The sequence below is a fragment of the Triticum aestivum genome, chromosome 6B, assembly GCF_018294505.1.
Source record: "Triticum aestivum cultivar Chinese Spring chromosome 6B, IWGSC CS RefSeq v2.1, whole genome shotgun sequence".
NCBI lineage: Eukaryota > Viridiplantae > Streptophyta > Magnoliopsida > Poales > Poaceae > Triticum > Triticum aestivum.
The window spans coordinates 534,173,557-534,191,428 of NC_057810.1; the positions used below are offsets into that span (position 1 = coordinate 534,173,557).

Consider the following 17,872-nt stretch of genomic DNA (forward strand, 5'->3'; position numbering starts at 1 on the left):
TCTTATACAAATAGGACCATTATTGCCAAGTCTTGCATAAATAAAGCCATGGGGATAGTTTTCAACAAAACATAAGCAGCGGAAATCATCTTGATGCCCTCTGTGCAAAACCTGATCCAGAAGACCGCGGACATATGTCATCCAGAGATAAGAATAGAAGCTCCTCAAGCCGCTCCTCAGGGATTTGGGATTCCTGGCCGTTGGATCGGGTGGTTTGATCGAATCTGGGTCGTCGGATCGACCCCTGGAGCGACCTCGTCCGTCGGATCAAAAAAAATTACTGCTGGAATGAATAGTTACCGTCTCGTTCGTGCCGCCGTGCGTAAATAGCTTGCCCCGCCGAGGGCAATTTCGTCACTTCGCCTATACCTATATATGGCGCCATCTGCCGTGGAGACCTAGCCGCCGCCGCCTCCTCCTCCTCCTCCTCCCGCAGTCGCTCCTCCTCCACCCCTCCCCGCACTCGCTCCCTCCTCCACCCCTCCCGTGGCCAGAGCTAACCACACGCCACCGCCATCTCCTCCATCCATCGGCCGCCACCTTCGCCGGCTCCTCCCCCAACTCCCCCCCCCCCCCCCCCCCCCCGCATCTCCTTCCCGTCTTCAGGCCGCGTGCTGCCACCACCCTTCCTCCTCTCCTTCCATTATTCCCCTCCCCTAACCCTAGAAATGGAAGAGGGGGGCCGGTCGTCCGCGGCGCCGTGGCCGCCGTCCAGAACGCTCGCCGGCGTGGATGCGTGGTGCGAGGCTGGGGATGCTGTCCCCGCGTTGCTGGTGGAGACGGAGACCCGGTGGCCGACCGACATGTGCAGCACCGCCCGCAACTGCTTCCATGGCTTCCTCGGCCACCTTGTGATGGAGATGCCTCCCTGCTTCACCAATGCTAGGTACCTCTTCCTCATCCACGTTGTTTTGGCAGAAGAAACTGCATGGATGTTCCGATTTGGAGCTGAGCTGCATATGCTTTTGATTATTTGCTAGATTTGAGATTTGCTACTAATTATGGATGTCTGGATGCCATAGGCTAGACCCCCTCCCCACCCAACAGGTTTACGCGTGCTTGTTTCCTTGCCTGATGCGGAAGGGGAGGCTTGCAAGCAACCCCAATCTGAATGAATTCAGTCAGGGTCATGCAGGGGGTAAGGCATCCCGATGTGGTAAGGAATTTCGGCCGTCGGATCATATCCATAAAAACGTATTGCTTAATCGAGTCTTGGGTGACTTGCATGTTCTGCTTATAGAACCATTATTTTCTTTAACGACCTGCTTCACAATGATGTGGTCCAAATCAGATATCTTTTCTTTTGTTAACAAGCATTCATTATTATGCTTAGTATTATCGGGGTACCTCTCAGATTTGGAGTTTACTTCATTATTATGAATAATAAATATGGTCAACAATCTGAAGAAGAATTGCTTTCTGCTGGGAGAGTGATGTGTGTGTTACTAATCTCTTATTTAGTCTTGCTCTAGGGGCGGTAGTACCATATGAAAGATCAAACATTTCATTCCTCCTTTTGTTTTGATGCAGATGCTTGCTTATGTGGTTGCAGATCGACTTGCGATATGTTAAGCGAATCACCATGTCACGCAATGAGCAATTAGAGAAGAGTGTTTCACAAAGGTGAGGTGAGATATTTCTGTCATCTTGGTTATATTTAAAATAAGATTTAGCTACATATAATCATTAATCAACTACTATAATTTATTTTCCAAGCATGTGGTTAGAGCTAATGTGTTAGTGGTAAATAATGCATCATAGAGTTTTCTTTGTCAGTAAACATTGTTTTGACATCTTAGGAGGTCTGAATATATGAATTTTTGTCACTGATAGATATAGTATGGACCCGCAGCTTGTTGATAATTTGCTCCTTAGGAGGTCTGTTTCCTTCAAGTACAACTAAAGCAAAGAGAAACCAAGTTGTTTTAGTGCTTGAGATTTTGATTAACAATCTGCAACAGTGCACATGCCCTTTGGTATTGCACTCTAATTATTTTCGTTGCTCATTTGTTCTCCTGCGGATAGTTTACATCTTGACTGTCTGCAACAAAAGGGATCCAAAGCCATCCATGCCATTCAGTATTCCTCTCATCATATACTTGATCGTAAAAATCAGCTTATTTTATTATGGCCCTGCCATTTAATCTATCAAACTACTGTTATTGCAATTGGTCTTGAAAGTCCACTAAACTATTACTACATTATTTGTCACTGTTGTATGATTAATTCATTTGGAGGAACTTCTTTTATTGGTGAGAAAAATACTATGTCCTTTTACTATGTGATTTGATTTACCAGCACTGGACTTTTTACATGCTGTCGTGCACTTATTCAGCCCCGTCCTTTTACATTGTCCTTCCACTTTCAGCTGACATATGATATATCTAAAAGCTCTAAACTGAGCATGTATAGCTAGCAGGGAATAACTAAAGTCTTTGCAATTTACGTGTTGTTGTGCGTCGATTCAGCCCAACTGTGCAATCGGAATGACTTAGATTTCGCCGTTGTCATAAGCCCGAGGTTCTGATCTTAGACCTGGCCATTCGGCCAGATACGAAGTCAGACCAACTCTGTTTAGTTCTTGAGATTATTTTCTAGCTTTGGATTAAAAATCTTCAAACAATACTTATGCTTCTTACATTCTTTCCGGCTGTAAAATACACACGTTCTTTTCTATTTGTTGTAACTTTCTACTGAACTATGTGTGTTGAACAAAGCATGTCATCTTATTTCAGATAAATGATGATGTAATAATGGATGCCTTCTGAATGCTGCATGTGCGGTTCCCGAATTGGACCGTATATTTTTGCCAAGATCTTCAAGTATGGCATTTGCTTAATTCTCTAACATCTGCCATTTAAAGTTCCTCTCTTTGCTTCTAATCAATCAGTGTAGATACTACTCCCTCCGTTCTTAAATATAAGTCTTTTAGAAATTTCAATGAGGACTACATACGGATGTATATAGACATATTTTGAAGTGTAGATTCACTCATTTTACTCTGTATGTAGTCTATATTGGAATCTCTAAAAGAACTTGCATTCAAGAACAAAGGAAGTATTTTCTTAAGTTTTTGTGCAACAACAGAATTAACAATTGTTTGTTCTGTTTACATTCGATGTCGGTTTCTTTCATCTATATATGTCACTCGCCTAGGTATTAGCATTATGAGTTACAACAACCTACATGGCCTGAATTTTGGTAAGGCTAAGGTGACAAAAGTCTGAGAAAGTGGACGCTGGAATATTGTCTGGGGTCGTGTAGGTTTACATTTTCAGCTCATTGGCTAAATAAAATGGTGTCCGAAGTAGTTTATCTATTGCTTGGAGAAATAGTTCTTGCGTCCCTTGATTTGAGAAATAGTTATGTGGCAGCTCAAGAAGGGATAGTATGTTGGTGGCCTACATAGAAGTTTTGCTTAATTAAACATCATGTAGATCTTCTTGCTTTGTGCATTTTTTCAATACTGATCTTCTTGCTTCGTGCATTTTTTATTTCACTCGATGTTGGATGCTCTTCATGTCCTTGAGGCCCTGGTCATCGGCATCGATAGAACTAATGGTCAGGTTGTAGCGCTTTTCTCCCTGTTGTTATGTTATTGGCCCCTGTGTTAATGTTTGTTGTACATTGTCCTTGATTTTTTTTGCTCTGCCTTGCTGTGAAGGAAATATGCCTTAGAGGCAATAAAAAAGTTATTATTTATTCCTCATATCATGATAAATGTTTATTATTAATACTAGAATTGTATTAACTGGAAACATAATACATGTGTGAATACATAGACAAACATATAGTCACTAGTATGCCTCTACTTGACTAGCTCATTAATTAAAGATGGTTATGTTTCCTAATCATAGACATGTGTTGTCATTTGATTAATGGGATTACATCATTAGGAGAATGATGTGATTGACATGACCCATTCCGTTAGCCTAGCACTTGATCATTTAGTATATTGCTATTGCTTTCTTCATGACTTATACATGTTTCTGTAACTATGAGATTATGCAACTTCCGTTTATCGGAGGAACACTTTGGGTGCTACTAAACGTCACAACGTAATTGGGTGATTATAAAGGAGTACTACAGGTGTCTCCAAAGGTACATGTTGGGTTGGCGTATTTCGAGATTAGGTTTTGTCACTCCGATTGTCGAAGAGGTATCTCTGGGCCCTCTTGGTAATGCACATCACTATAAGCCTTTCAAGCAATGTAGCTAATGAGTTAGTTACGGACTGATGCATTACGTAACGAGTAAAGAGACTTGTCGGTAACGAGATTGAACTAGGTATTAGATACCGACGATCAAATCTTGAACAAGTAACATACCGATGACAAAAGGAACAACGTATGTTGTTATGCGGTTTGACCGATAAAGATCTTCGTAGAATATGTAGGAGCCAATATGAGCATCCAGGTTCTGCTATTGGTTATTGACCGAGAATAGTTCTAGGTCATGTCTACATAGTTCTCGAACCCGTAGGGTCCGCACGCTTAACGTTACGATGACAATTTTATTATGAGTTTATATATTTTGATGTACCGAAGGTTGTTCGGAGTCCCGGATGTGATCCAGGACATGACGAGGAGTCTCGAAATAGTCGAGACATAAAGATTGATATATTGGAAGCCTATATTTGGATATCGGAAATGTTTCGGGAGAAACCGGGATTTTTCCGCAATACCGGGGGGTTACCGAACCCCCCCGAGGGATATTGGGCCTACATGGGCCATGAGGGAGAAGAGGAGGGCCGGCCAGGGCAGGCCGCGCGCCCCCTCCCCCTCTAGTCCGTATAGGACAAGGAGGGGGGGGGGGGGCGGCGCCCCCCTTTCCTCTTTCCCCTCCCCCCTTTCCTTCTCCACCAAGGCAAGAGGGGGGAGTCCTACTCCCGGTGGGAGTAGGACTCCTCCAGGCGCACCCCTTGGGGGCCGGCCGCACCTCCCCCTCCCTCCTTTATATACGGGGGCAGGGGGGCACCCTAGAACACACAAGTTGATCTATGTGATCGTTTCTTAGCCGTGTGCGGTGCCTCCCTCGACCATATTTCACCTCGGTCATATTGTCGCGAAGCTTAGGCGAAGCCCTGCGCCGGTAGAACATCATCATCGTCACCACGCCGTTGTGCTGATAGAACTCATCCCCGACGCTTTGCTGGATCGGAGTCCGGGGATCGTCATCGAGCTGAACGTGTGCTGAACTCGGAGGTGCCGTACGTTCGGTACTTGGATCGGTCGGATCGTGAAGACGTACGACTACATTAACCGCGTTGTCATAACGCTTCCGCTTACGGTCTACGAGGATACATGGACATTACTCTCCCCTCTCGTTGCTATACATCACCATGATCTTGCGTGTGCGTAGGAAAATATTGAAATTACTACGTTCCTCAACAGTGGCATCCGAGCCAGGTTTTATGCGTAGATGTCATATGCACGAGTAGAACACAAGTGAGTTGTGGGCGATACAAGTCATACTGCTTATCAACATGTCATACTTTGGCTCAGCAGTATTGTGAGATGAAGCGGCCTGGACCGACATTACGTGTACGCTTACGCGAGACTGGTTTCACCGTTATGAGCACTCGTGCTTAAAGGTGACTGGCGGGTGTATGTCTCTCTCACTTTAGCTGAATCGAGTGTGGCTACGCCCGGTCCTTGCGAAGGTTAAAACATCATTAACTTGACGAACTATCGTTGTGGTTTTGATGCGTAGGTAAGAACGGTTCTTGCTAAGCCCGTAGTAGCCATGTAAAATTTGCAATAACAAAGTAGAGGACGTCTAACATGTTTTTGCAGGGCATGTTGTGATGTGATATGGTCAAGACGTGATGCTATACTTTATTGTATGAGATGATCATGTTTTGTAACCGAAGTTATCGGCAACTGGCAGGAGCCATATGGTTGTCGCTTTATTGTATGAAATGCAAACGCCCTGTAATTTCTTTACTTTATCACTAAGCAGTAGCGATAGTCGTAGAAGCAATAGATGTCGTAACAACAACGATGCTACGATGGAGATCAAGGTGTCGCGCCGGTGACGATGGTGATCACGATGGTGCTTTGAATATGGAGATCACAAGCACAAGATGATGATGGCCATATCATATCACTTATATTGATTACATGTGATGTTTATCCTTTATACATCTTATCTTGCTTTGATTGACGGTAGCATTTTAAGATGATCTCTCATTAAATTATCAAGAAGTGTTCTTCCTGAGTATGCATTGTTGCGAAAGTTCTTCGTGCTGAGACACCACGTGATGATCGGGTGTGATAGGCTCTACGTTCAAATACAACGGGTGCAAAATAGTTGCACACGCGGAATACTCAGGTTAAACTTGACGAGCCTAGCATATAACAGATATGGCCTCGGAACACGGAGATCGAAAGGTCGAGCGTGAATCATATAGTAGATATGATCAACATATTGATGTTCACCGTTGAAACTACTCCATCTCACGTGACGATCAGACATGGTGTAGTTGATATGGATCACGTAATCACTTAGAAGATTAGAGGGATGTCTATCTAAGTGGGAGTTCTTAAGTAATATGATTAATTGAACTTAAATTTATCATGAACTTAGTACCTGATAGTATTTTGCTTGTTTATGTTTATTGTAGATAGATGGCTCGTGTTGTTGTTCCGTTGAATTTTAATGCGTTCCTTGAGAAAGCAAAGTTGAAAGATGATGGTAGCAATTACACGGACTGGGTCCGTAACCTGAGGATTATCCTCATTGCTGCACAGAAGAATTACGTCTTGGAAGCACCGCTGGGTGCCAGGCCTGCTGCTGATGCAACTGACGACGTTAAGAACGTCTGGCAGAGCAAAGCTGATGACTACTCGATAGTTCAGTGTGCCATGCTTTACGGCTTAGAACCGGGTCTTCAATGACGTTTTGAACGTCATGGAGCATATGAGATGTTCCAGGAGTTGAAGTTAATATTTCAAGCAAATGCCCGAATTGAGAGATATGAAGTCTCTAATAAGTTCTATAGCTGCAAGATGGAGGAGAATAGTTCTGTCAGTGAACACATACTCAAAATGTCTGGGTATAATAATCACTTGATTCAACTGGGAGTTAATCTTCCTGATGATAGTGTCATTGACAGAATTCTTCAATCACTGCCACCAAGCTACAAGAGCTTCGTGATGAACTATAACATGCAAGGGATGGACAAGACTATTCCCGAACTCTTCGCAATGCTAAAAGCCGCGGAGATAGAAATCAAGAAGGAGCATCAAGTATTGTTGGTTAACAAGACCACCAGTTTCAAGAAAAAGGGCAAAGGGAAGAAGAAGGGGAACTTCAAGAAGAACAGCAAACAAGTTGTTGCTCAAGAGAAGAAACCCAAGTCTGGACCTAAGCCTGAGACTGAGTGCTTCTACTGCAAGCAGACTGGACACTGGAAGCGGAATTGCTCCAAGTATTTGGCGGATAAGAAGGATGGCAAAGTGAACAAAGGTATATGTGATATACATGTTATTGATGTGTACCTTACTAATGCTCGCAGTAGTACCTGGGTATTTGATACTGGTTCCGTTGCTAATATTTGCAACTCGAAACAGGGACTACGGATTAAGCGAAGATTGGCAAAGGACGAGGTGACGATGCGCGTGGGAAATGGTTCCAAAGTCGATGTGATCGCGATCGGCACGCTACCTCGACATCTACCATCGGGATTAGTTTTAGACCTAAATAATTGTTATTTGGTGCCAGCGTTGAGCATGAACATTATATTTGGATCTTGTTTGATGCGAGACGGTTATTCATTTAAGTTAGAGAATAATGGTTGTTCTATTTATATGAGTAATATCTTTTATGGTCATGCACCCTTGAAGAGTGGTCTATTTTTATTGAATCTCGATAGTAGTGATACACATATTCATAGTGTTGAAACCAAAAGATACAGAGTTAATAATGATAGTGCAACTTATTTGTGGCACTGCCGTTTAGGTCATATCGGTGTAAAGCGTATGAAGAAATTCCATACTGATGGGCTTTTGGAATCACTTGATTATGAATCACTTGGTACTTGCGAACCGTGCCTCATGGGCAAGATGACTAAAACGCCGTTCTCCGGAACTATGGAGCGAGCAACTGATTTGTTGGAAATCATACATACTGATGTTTGTGGTCCAATGAATGTTGAGGCTCGCGGCGGATATCGTTATTTTCTGACATTCACAGATGATTTGAGCAGATGTGGGTATATCTACTTAATGAAACACAAGTCTAAAACATTTGAAAAGTTCAAAGAATTTCAGAGTGAAGTGGAAAATCATCGTAACAAGAAAATAAAATTTCTACGATCTGATCGTGGAGGAGAATATTTGAGTTACGAGTTTGGTTTACATTTGAAACAATGCGGAATAGTTTCGCAACTCACGCCACCCGGAACACCACAACGAAATGGTGTGTCCGAACGTCGTAATCGTACTTTACTAGATATGGTGCGATCTATGATGTCTCTTACTGATTTACCGCTATCGTTTTGGGGTTATGCTTTAGAGACAGCCGCATTCACGTTAAATAGGGCACCATCAAAATCCGTTGAGATGACACCTCATGAACTGTGGTTTGGCAAGAAACCAAAGTTGTCGTTTCTTAAAGTTTGGGGCTGCGATGCTTATGTGAAGAAACTTTAACCAGATAAGCTCGAACCCAAATCGGAGAAATGTGTCTTCATAGGATACCCAAAAGAGACTGTTGGGTACACCTTCTATCATAGATCTGAAGGCAAGATTTTCATTGCAAAATTCGGATCCTTTCTAGAGAAGGAGTTTCTCTCGAAAGAAGTGAGTGGGAGGAAAGTAGAACTTGATGAGGTAACTGTACCTGCTCCCTTATTGGAAAGTAGTTCATCACAGGAACCTGTTTCTGTGACAACTACACCAATCAGTGAGGAAGCTAATGATATTGATCATGAAACTTCAGATCAAGTTTCTACTGAACCTCGTAGGTCTACCAGAGTAAGATCCGCACCAGAGTGGTATGGTAATCCTATTCTGGAAGTCATGTTACTTGACCATGACGAACCTACGAACTATGAGGAAGCGATGATGAGCCCAGATTCCGCAAAATGGCTAGAGGCCATGAAATCTGAGATGGGATCCATGTATGAGAACAAAGTATGGACTTTGGTTGACTTGCCCGATGATCGGCAAGCCATTGAGAATATATGGATTTTTAAGAAGAAGACTGACGCTGATGGTAATGTAACTGTTTATAAAGCTCGACTTATTGCAAAAGGTTTTCGACAAGTTCAAGGGGTTGACTACGATGAGACTTTCTCACCCGTAACGATGCTTAAGTCTGTATGAATCATGTTATCAATTGCTGCATTTTATGATTATGAAATTTGGCAAATGGATGTCAAAACTGCATTCTTGAATGGATTTCTGGAAGAAGAGTTATATATGATGCAGCCAGAAGGTTTTGTTGATCCAAAAGGTGCTAACAAAGTGTGCAAGCTCTAGCGATCCATTTATGGACTGGTGCAATCATCTCGGAGTTGGAATAAATGCTTTGATAGTGTGATCAAAGCATATGGTTTTATGCAGACTTTTGGAGAAGCCTGTATTTACAAGAAAGTGAGTGGGAGCTCTGTAGCATTTCTGATATTATATGTAGATGACATATTATTAATTGGAAATGATATACAATTTCTGGATAGCATAAAGGGATTGAATAAAAGTTTTTCTATGAAAGACCTCGGTGAAGCTGCTTATATATTGGGCATCAAGATTTATAGAGATAGATCAAGACGCTTAATTGGACTTTCACAAAGCACATACCTTGATAAAGTTTTGAAAAAGTTCAAAATGGATCAGGCAAAGAAAGGGTTCTTGCCCGTACTACAAGGTGTGAAGTTGAGTCAAACTCAATGCCCGACCACAGCAGAAGATAGAGAGAAAATGAAAGATGTTCCCTATGCTTCAGCCATAGGCTCTATCATGTATGCAATGCTGTGTACCAGACCTGACGTGTGCTTAGCAATAAGCTTAGCAGGAAGGTACCAAAGTAATCCAGGAATGGATCACTGGACAGCGGTCAAGAACATCCTGAAATACCTGAAAAGGACTAAGGATATGTTTCTCGTATATGGAGGTGACAAAGAGCTAGTCGTAAATGGTTACGTCGATGCAAGCTTTGACACTGATCCGGACGATTCTAAATCGCAAACCGGATACGTGTTTTTATTAAACGGTGAAGCTGTAAGTTGGTGCAGTTCTAAACAAAGCGTCATGGCGGGATCTACATGTGAAGCGGAGTACATAGCTGCTTCAGAAGCAGCAAATGAAGGAGTCTGGATGAAAGAGTTCATTTCCGATCTAGGTGTCATACCTAGTGCATCGGGACCAATGAAGATCTTCTGTGATAATACTGGTGCAATTGCCTTGGCAAAGGAATCTAGATTTCACAAGAGGACCAAGCACATCAAGAGACGCTTCAATTCCATCCGGGATCAAGTCCAGGTGGGAGACATAGAGATTTGCAACATACATACGGATCTGAATGTTGCAGACCCATTGACTAAGCCTCTTCCACGAGCAAAACAAGATCAGCACCAAGACTCCATGGGTGTTAGAATCATTACTGTGTAATCTAGATTATTGACTCTAGTGCAAGTGGGAGACTGAAGGAAATATGCCCTAGAGGCAATAATAAAGTTATTATTTATTTCCTCATATCATGATAAATATTTATTATTCATGCTAGAATTGTATTAACGGGAAATATAATACATGTGTAAATACATAGACAAACATATAGTCACTAGTATGCCTCTACTTGACTAGCTCATTAATTAAAGATGGTTATGTTTCCTAACCATAGACATGTGTTGTCATTTGATTAATGGGATCACATCATTAGGAGAATGATGTGATTGACATGACCCATTCCGTTAGCCTAGCACTTAATCGTTTAGTATATTGCTATTGCTTTCTTCATGACTTATACATGTTCCTGTAACTATGAGATTATGCAACTCCCGTTTACCAGAGGAACACTTTGGGTGCTACCAAACGTCACAACGTAACCGGGTGATTATAAAGGAGTACTACAGGTGTCTCCAAAGGTACATGTTGGGTTGGCGTATTTCGAGATTAGGTTTTGTCACTCCGATTGTCGGAGAGGTATCTCTGGGCCCTCTCGGTAATGCACATCACTATAAGCCTTGCAAGCAATGTAGCTAATGAGTTAGTTACAGAACGATGCATTACGTAACGAGTAAAGAGACTTGACGGTAACGAGATTGAACTAGGTATTAGATACCGACGATCGAATCTCGGGCAAGTAACATACCGATGACAAAGGGAACAACGTATGTTGTTATGCGGTTTGACCGATAAAGATCTTCGTAGAATATGTAGGAGCCAATATGAGCATCCAGGTTCCGCTATTGGTTATTGACCGAGAATAGTTCTAGGTCATGTCTACATAGTTCTCGAACCCGTAGGGTCCGCACGCTTAACGTTTCGATGACAATTTTATTATGAGTTTATATATTTTTATGTACCGAAGGTTGCTCGGAGTCCCGGATGTGATCCAGGACATGACAAGGAGTCTCGAAATAGTCGAGACATAAAGATTGATATATTGGAAGCCTATATTTGGATATCGGAAACACTCCGGGAGAAACCGGGATTTTTCCGGAGTACCGGGGGGTTACCGGACCCCCCCCCCGGGGGTTATTGGGCCTACATGGGCCATGAGGGAGAAGAGGAGGGCCGGCTAGGGCAGGCACGCGCCCCCTCCCCCTCTAGTCCGAATAGGACAAGGAGGGGGGGCGGCGCCCCCCTTTCCTCTTTCCCCTCCCCCCTTTCCTTCTCCACCAAGGCAAGAGGGGGGAGTCCTACTCCCGGTGGGAGTAGGACTCCTCCAGGCGCACCCCTTGGGGGCCGGCCGCACCTCCCCCTCCCTCCTTTATATACGGGGGCAGGGGGGCACCCTAGAACACACAAGTTGATCTACGTGATCGTTCCTTAGCCGTTTGCGGTGCCCCCCTCCACCATATTCCACCTCGGTCATATCATCGTGAAGCTTAGGCGAAGCCCTGCGCCGGTAGAACATCATCATCGTCACCACGCCGTCGTGCTGACAGAACTCATCCCCGACACTTTGCTGGATCGGAGTCCGGGGATCGTCATCGAGCTGAACGTGTGCTGAACTCGGAGGTGCCGTACGTTCGGTACTTGGATCGGTCGGATCGTGAAGATGTACGACTACATCAACCGCGTTGTCATAATGCTTACGCTTACGGTCTACGAGGGTACGTGGACATTACTCTCCCCTCTTGTTGCTATGCATCACCTTGATCTTGCGTGTGCGTAGGAAAATTTTGAAATTACTACGTTCCCCAACATGCTGTGCATTTGATCCTCAATGGTTGGGTTGTACTGTTACATGAAAAGAAACCATGTAATGAAAGCATTGAGCTTAATTTAGATATGTTGGGTCAATTTTTTTCTGTTTATAACACTTTAGTTGTTTCTTGTGCTTGTAATTTTGAAGTACTTCCTTCTAAATTACTCTTGTCACTGCATATTCAGGCCTTGTGCTGAGCAAGCTCTGTAACTGCTGCAAGGGACCTTGGTTGGTGGTCAGAATGTGAGGCTTTCATCGAGAAGAAGACCTTCAAACAAACAAACTCAGGTTAATTCTTGTGTACGGAGCTTATATCCTGTCTTGAGTTGTATATATACTAGAGGTAAAGTGGGTAATATATAAAATGTGAACATTTCCCCAGGAAGCCAGCCAGTTGTATGTCCAGTTCTCCACTATAAAATTGTTTGTGCCCTGCCTGTTTTCGCCTCTTTCTTTGATATATAACATTGCCTAAAACATAAACGAGTGTGTTTCTATATTTACTTTCCCTTTAGGATGGTGGAAATTCATATTCTATTCAAAAGCAGTTCATGTACATGGTCAAATGCTTCAGAAACAGTAGTATGCTACTTCACTTTTTATCTTCCTGGGGGCTCTGATTCATCTGTATTAACTAAAGAAGCTTGCGATATTATTTTCATTAGCACAATGCAAATCAAACCGAAAAAATACACATGCTTGCCCTTTGTAAAGAACCACTATTACTATATATGCTCTACTTTGTACAGAATCATATGTATATTATGCTTGCCCCTAAATTGTTGCTTTATGCTGAACCACTATTACTATATTATGCTTTGATATGAGATTTGGTACTTGAATCAAGTATTTATGGAGACCATGCCCTTATGCGAGTCTTTAGGCCTTGCTGGGTTGTTTTATTGTTCTGAAGGCATCATCATGTGTGATTGTAGTTACATTTTGTCCTTCACACTTACATCCACCATCAATCAGGTAGACACTCCCTTTTTTCCAAATAAAATCAAGTGAATGTTGTACTCCCAAACCAATTAGCTCGTTTCGGTTTGATAAATATCGTGCATTGATCCCTACACTTTTGACAAATTTATATTCTCATGACATCTCCGGTTTACTCCCGTTCTTTTTTTGTGCTTCTCGGATTAGAGACATGGAACATGACATCATTTTGTCAGACTAAGCGTGGAGCTACTTGTGCAAGTTACACCATCAGCAAACACATGAAGACCTGCATGCTATCATCGCAAGTTGAGCATTTGCATGCTCTAAGTTAATCTGATAGGGAGAAAACAAAGGCTTGTGTGCCCATTAGTAATTTTTTGTTTCATCATAGTGGACACCTTATCTATCTGTAGCATGCGACATGTGCAACTGCAAAGGTGTTGGGCGATAAAAAGTATGTGTAACACATGTTCTTATACACTATGCTTATGCTTAGTATAGAAACTATGCAGAAAGAGCCTTGGCTCAGTGGTTGGGTATGTGGCTGTGCAACCCAACGACCCGAGTTCAATTCCCAGAATTGACAGGTGATGCACAGGGGTTTTCCCCCGTTTATTGAGGATCAAGCTTGATGTGTGGTGGAACCACTCATCAAGAAATATCTTGATACTCGTTTAAAAAATTCTGAGGACCATGTTTATCTTGGTACTCATACTAAAATGGCCGTATGCATCCTTAGTTGGTGCAGAGGCTGGGAAGTGAAAATCTCCCCATTTTTAAAGGTCAGATCGCATCTGACCCCCGCATCGCTCCTGGGCGGCTCGGGGGAACCCAATCGTCGGCCGGCGGCGCCTCCCTTCGCCACCTCTTCTCCCCCTCGCCACTGCCGGAGGATGTGGCTGGGCTAAGCCCGCGCCGTGGACGGCGGCGGCGGGGCGTTCCCCGCGCAATGGCGCGCATCTCTGGTGGAGGGAGGTCGCTCCCTCGTTCTGCTCGGCGGCCCGGTGTTGCGGCGCTCCGGTGGCCAGGACCATGGATCTGGAAGGTGGCTCCTCCGGTGGTCCCCTGGTTCCGATTGCTGCTCGCGGGATGGCGTCTCCGGCTCCCTGCGGTCTGAGGCGGCGACTCTGCTTCTCTTAGATCCGGCCATGGTTGGGTTGGGGTGGCGGCCCTCCCACCTCTGCTCGCAGGCGATGCGCTGCTTACCTGCAGGTTTGCTGGCCGGGAGTTGTGCGCCTCTTGTGGCTGCCCTGTGGAGGAGGGTTGCTGGGTCAGACAGGCGGCCAGATCTGGCTCACCGCCGGTGCTGCTGGCCGGCTTCGACGGCAGCAAGGTGTGGTGGCGGCATGGAGGACCTGGTGGTTGGGTCGGTGCCATTTGTGATTTGCCCTCCGGACAGATCTGATCTGGCCGGTGCGACCTCAATGTGCGGCGGCTCAGATCGGCGGCGACCCGTGCACACGATGCTTGATGGAGGTCACTTCAGTGGATCCGGGTGAAAACCTAGTTCTCGGCTTTGCCAAGACCGGCGTTGGCGGCACTCTTTTGTGTCATTACCTTCTTGAAGGCCTCGTCGTGGAGAAGCTCCAGACCTCTATCTGCTACCTCCGGGGGAAACCCTAGATCAGTAGATCAGATGACGGCGGCGCGTTGGTGTCGTTTCCTCCTTGGGGGTGTCATTCTTGGAGGTGTTCACGGGTTTGAGGGACCAGTGGGCGGCTTTTTTGGTGGAGCAGTGCTTCATCCTGCATAATGATGACGGCGGATCTCGGTGGCATGGTGCAGTGGAGACTCGGCGGCCGATGCGCGGTGCTGGACACGCGCAGGAGGGGGTTGCTGTCTGGCGTCATGGTGGCATCGATGGATGAGTGGCCTGACAAGGTAGTAGCCTCAATATCTGCTCTAAAGACGGACTAGTGGAAGATGGCGGCGACGACACATGTGAGTGCGTCAGACCAGATCATGCCCCAGACCCGGTATGTGGCTCGGCTGGGGCTGCTGGCTTTTGATGATAGACTTAGGTGAGTGGACTGGGTATTTGGCCCAGCTACACTACTGGAATTAGCTACTTTGCCATCTGCCAGTTCCTTGCCGTCCGCTAGCGGACGGCAAAGAAGCTCTTTGCCATCAGCTTCCAAAAAGCGGACGACAAAGAACTGGCTGATGGCAAAGACCAAGTTTGCCATCAGCCAGTTCTTTGCCGTCGGCTAGCGGACGGCAAAGAGGGAGGGGCCCCACTGACGAGCTGCAAAAAAAACCTAACGGGCCCCCTCTTTGCCGTCTGCTAGCGGACGGCAAAGAGCAAGAAGGCGGACGGCAAAGGGTGGCGGACGGCAAAGAGGGAGGGCCCCACGTAACGTTAACGGGGCCGCGCCCCACCCCCTCTCTCTCTCTTTCTCTCCCACCTCTCGCCAGCCCCGTCGCACCATCCCGCCGTCGCCGCCCCAGCGCCCCCCGCCCCATCGCCCCACCACCCTGCCACCGCCCCGGCGCCCCCCCGCCCCGCCGCCCCCGCCGCCCTGCCGTCTGGGCGCAGCCGCCCCAGGCCGCCCCGCCCCCCTCCTCCGCCGCCCCAGGCCGCTCTGCCCCGCTCCTCCGCCGCCCCAGGCCGCACCGCCCCCCTCCTCCACCCTACAGGTGAGTCTCTTCTTCCTTTTTTTCCTTTTTTCTGTTTTTTTAGTTTAGGTTTATGTTTAGTTTTAGGTTTATAGGTTTAGTTTTAGTTTAGTTTTAGGTTTAGATTTAGTTTTTTTCTTTTTCTGTTTTTTTAGTTTTAGGTTTAGGTTTAGTTTAGTTTTAGGAAAGAAGAAAAAGAGAAAAAGAGGAGATCAGGAGAAGAAGAAGAAGAGGAGGAGGAGAAGAAAAAAGAAGAAGAGTAAGAAGAAGAAGAAAAAAGAGGAGAGGAGGAGAAGAAGAAGAGGAAAAAGGAAAGGAGGAAGAAGAAGAAGAAGAAGAAGAAGAAGAAGAAGAAGAAGAAGAAGAAGAAGAAGAAGGAAAAAAGGAAGAAAAGGAAAAGGAGGAAGAAGAAGAAAAGGAAAAAAACCCGACCCGACACGGTACCCGGCACCCCGACACGACACCCCGACCCCGAGACCCCGACCCCGACCCCGAGACCCCGACCCCGACACCCCGACCCCGACCCCGACCCCGACACCCCGACCCCGACCCCGACACCCCGACCCCCAAGCCTGACCCGACACCCCGACCCCGACCCCGACACCCCGACCCGACCCGACACGGTACCCAGACCCCGACCCGGCACCCCGACACGACACCCCGACCCCGAGACCCCGACCCCGACCCCGAGACCCCGACCCCGACACCCCGACCCCGACCCCGACCCCGACCCCGACACCCCGACCCCGACACCCCGACCCCGACCCCGACACCCCGACCCCCCAAGCCTGACCCGACACCCCGACCCCGACCCCGACACCCCGACCCCCCGAGCCTGACCCGACACCCCGACCCCGAGCCTGACCCGACACCCTGACCCCGACACCACACCCCGACCCCGAAACAACACCCCGACACCGACACGGCACTACCCCGACATCGACACGACACCCCGACCCCCCGACCCCGAAACAGCACCCCGACCCCGACACGGCACCCCGACACCGACAGGACACCCCGACCACCGACACCTCCCGAAAAGGTGTTCTTTGGCCTTCCAGAGGCCGACGGGGTCATATATTTATGAATTATTAGTTAGGTCATATATTTTTATGTTGTACTTGATGATGATACACTTAAGTGATACACATGTTATTATTCATGTCAGTCTTTTTTTATGTTGTACTAATTTAGTTTACTGTTTGTCATGGCAGGTGTTGAAAGATGGTGGGCGCTGGTCGGGAGCGTGGTCTGAGGTCTTCCATTCCAGACGCACCTCTTCGCCGAGCGTTGCTGGACAGTATGGCCACACCGCCGGGCCCTTCTTCGTCGATCGCAGTGCCCAGCAGGGGACGAGGTAGGAAGAGAGGAGGTGGGGCACGTGGTCATGGGAGAGGAGGTAGGGTGACTGCTACGGCGCCTTCCTCGCCGCCACCCCCAGCTGTTTCACCCGAGCACGTGACTGCTAGGGTGGACTCGTCCGAGGAGGAGGCTACACGGACTCCGGTCCAAGAGCCTCCGGTCCACGGGTCTTGGGCCCACGAGCCTCGGGTCGACTGGCCTTCGGCCCACAAGAGTTCGGTCCACGTGACCCCGGAGGAGCACACGTCCGGATGGGGTACCTGGCCGGATCAGCCCGAGGAGCCGAGTGGCCATGCTGATGATGGCGGGGAGCCGACTGATCTTGAGGAGGAGGGGGGCACTGTCTACCAGCGTGGTGCTACACGGCTCCCGTCCGTGCCGGTGACCCGCGAGCAGAGGTGGTTGATTTTCCCTGATGGGGAGAGGTACGTAAGTGCATTTAATATTTTTGTACCTTGTGCATTCATGTTTTTTCAAATAACTAATGCGTTGGCCTTGTCATGCTGCAGGGGTTGGGACCACCATCATAGTGTCCGCCGGCCCAACTCCGTCCTTGGAGTTCTTTGCCGGCAAA

General features: G+C 46.6%; 1 protein-coding gene across 11 annotated transcripts; it reads left to right on the top strand.

The window, feature by feature from the left end:
• Nucleotides 1-223: 223 nt before the first annotated feature.
• LOC123137843 (uncharacterized) lies at nucleotides 224-3,112 on the top strand. 11 transcript variants are annotated; one of them, XM_044557695.1, is made up of 4 exons: nucleotides 412-886; nucleotides 1,023-1,138; nucleotides 1,531-1,623; nucleotides 2,736-3,112. In XM_044557695.1, the coding sequence occupies exons 1-3, from the start codon at nucleotides 669-671 to the stop codon at nucleotides 1,602-1,604; spliced, it is 408 nt and encodes a 135-aa protein (XP_044413630.1). In that variant the 5' UTR covers nucleotides 412-668; the 3' UTR covers nucleotides 1,605-1,623; nucleotides 2,736-3,112. The 11 variants fall into 11 exon arrangements, 5 of the variants coding, with proteins under 5 accessions (XP_044413631.1, XP_044413630.1, XP_044413629.1 ...); XM_044557694.1 differs by having other exon boundaries at nucleotides 413-886; nucleotides 1,531-1,628; XR_006468545.1 differs by having other exon boundaries at nucleotides 416-886; nucleotides 1,553-1,628.
• The last annotated feature ends 14,760 nt before the right edge of the window (nucleotides 3,113-17,872 follow it).

Bases quoted from the DNA above. Each gene is read 5' to 3' on its own strand.
- LOC123137843 (XM_044557693.1), top strand. From the start codon at position 669: ATGGAAGAGGGGGGCCGGTCGTCCGCGGCGCCGTGGCCGCCGTCCAGA. The intron at 887-1,022 runs GTACCTCTTCCT...TGGATGCCATAG, and splicing joins CCCTGCTTCACCAATGCTAG to GCTAGACCCCCTCCCCACCC. The intron at 1,157-1,530 runs GTAAGGAATTTC...GTTTTGATGCAG, and splicing joins GGGTAAGGCATCCCGATGTG to ATGCTTGCTTATGTGGTTGC.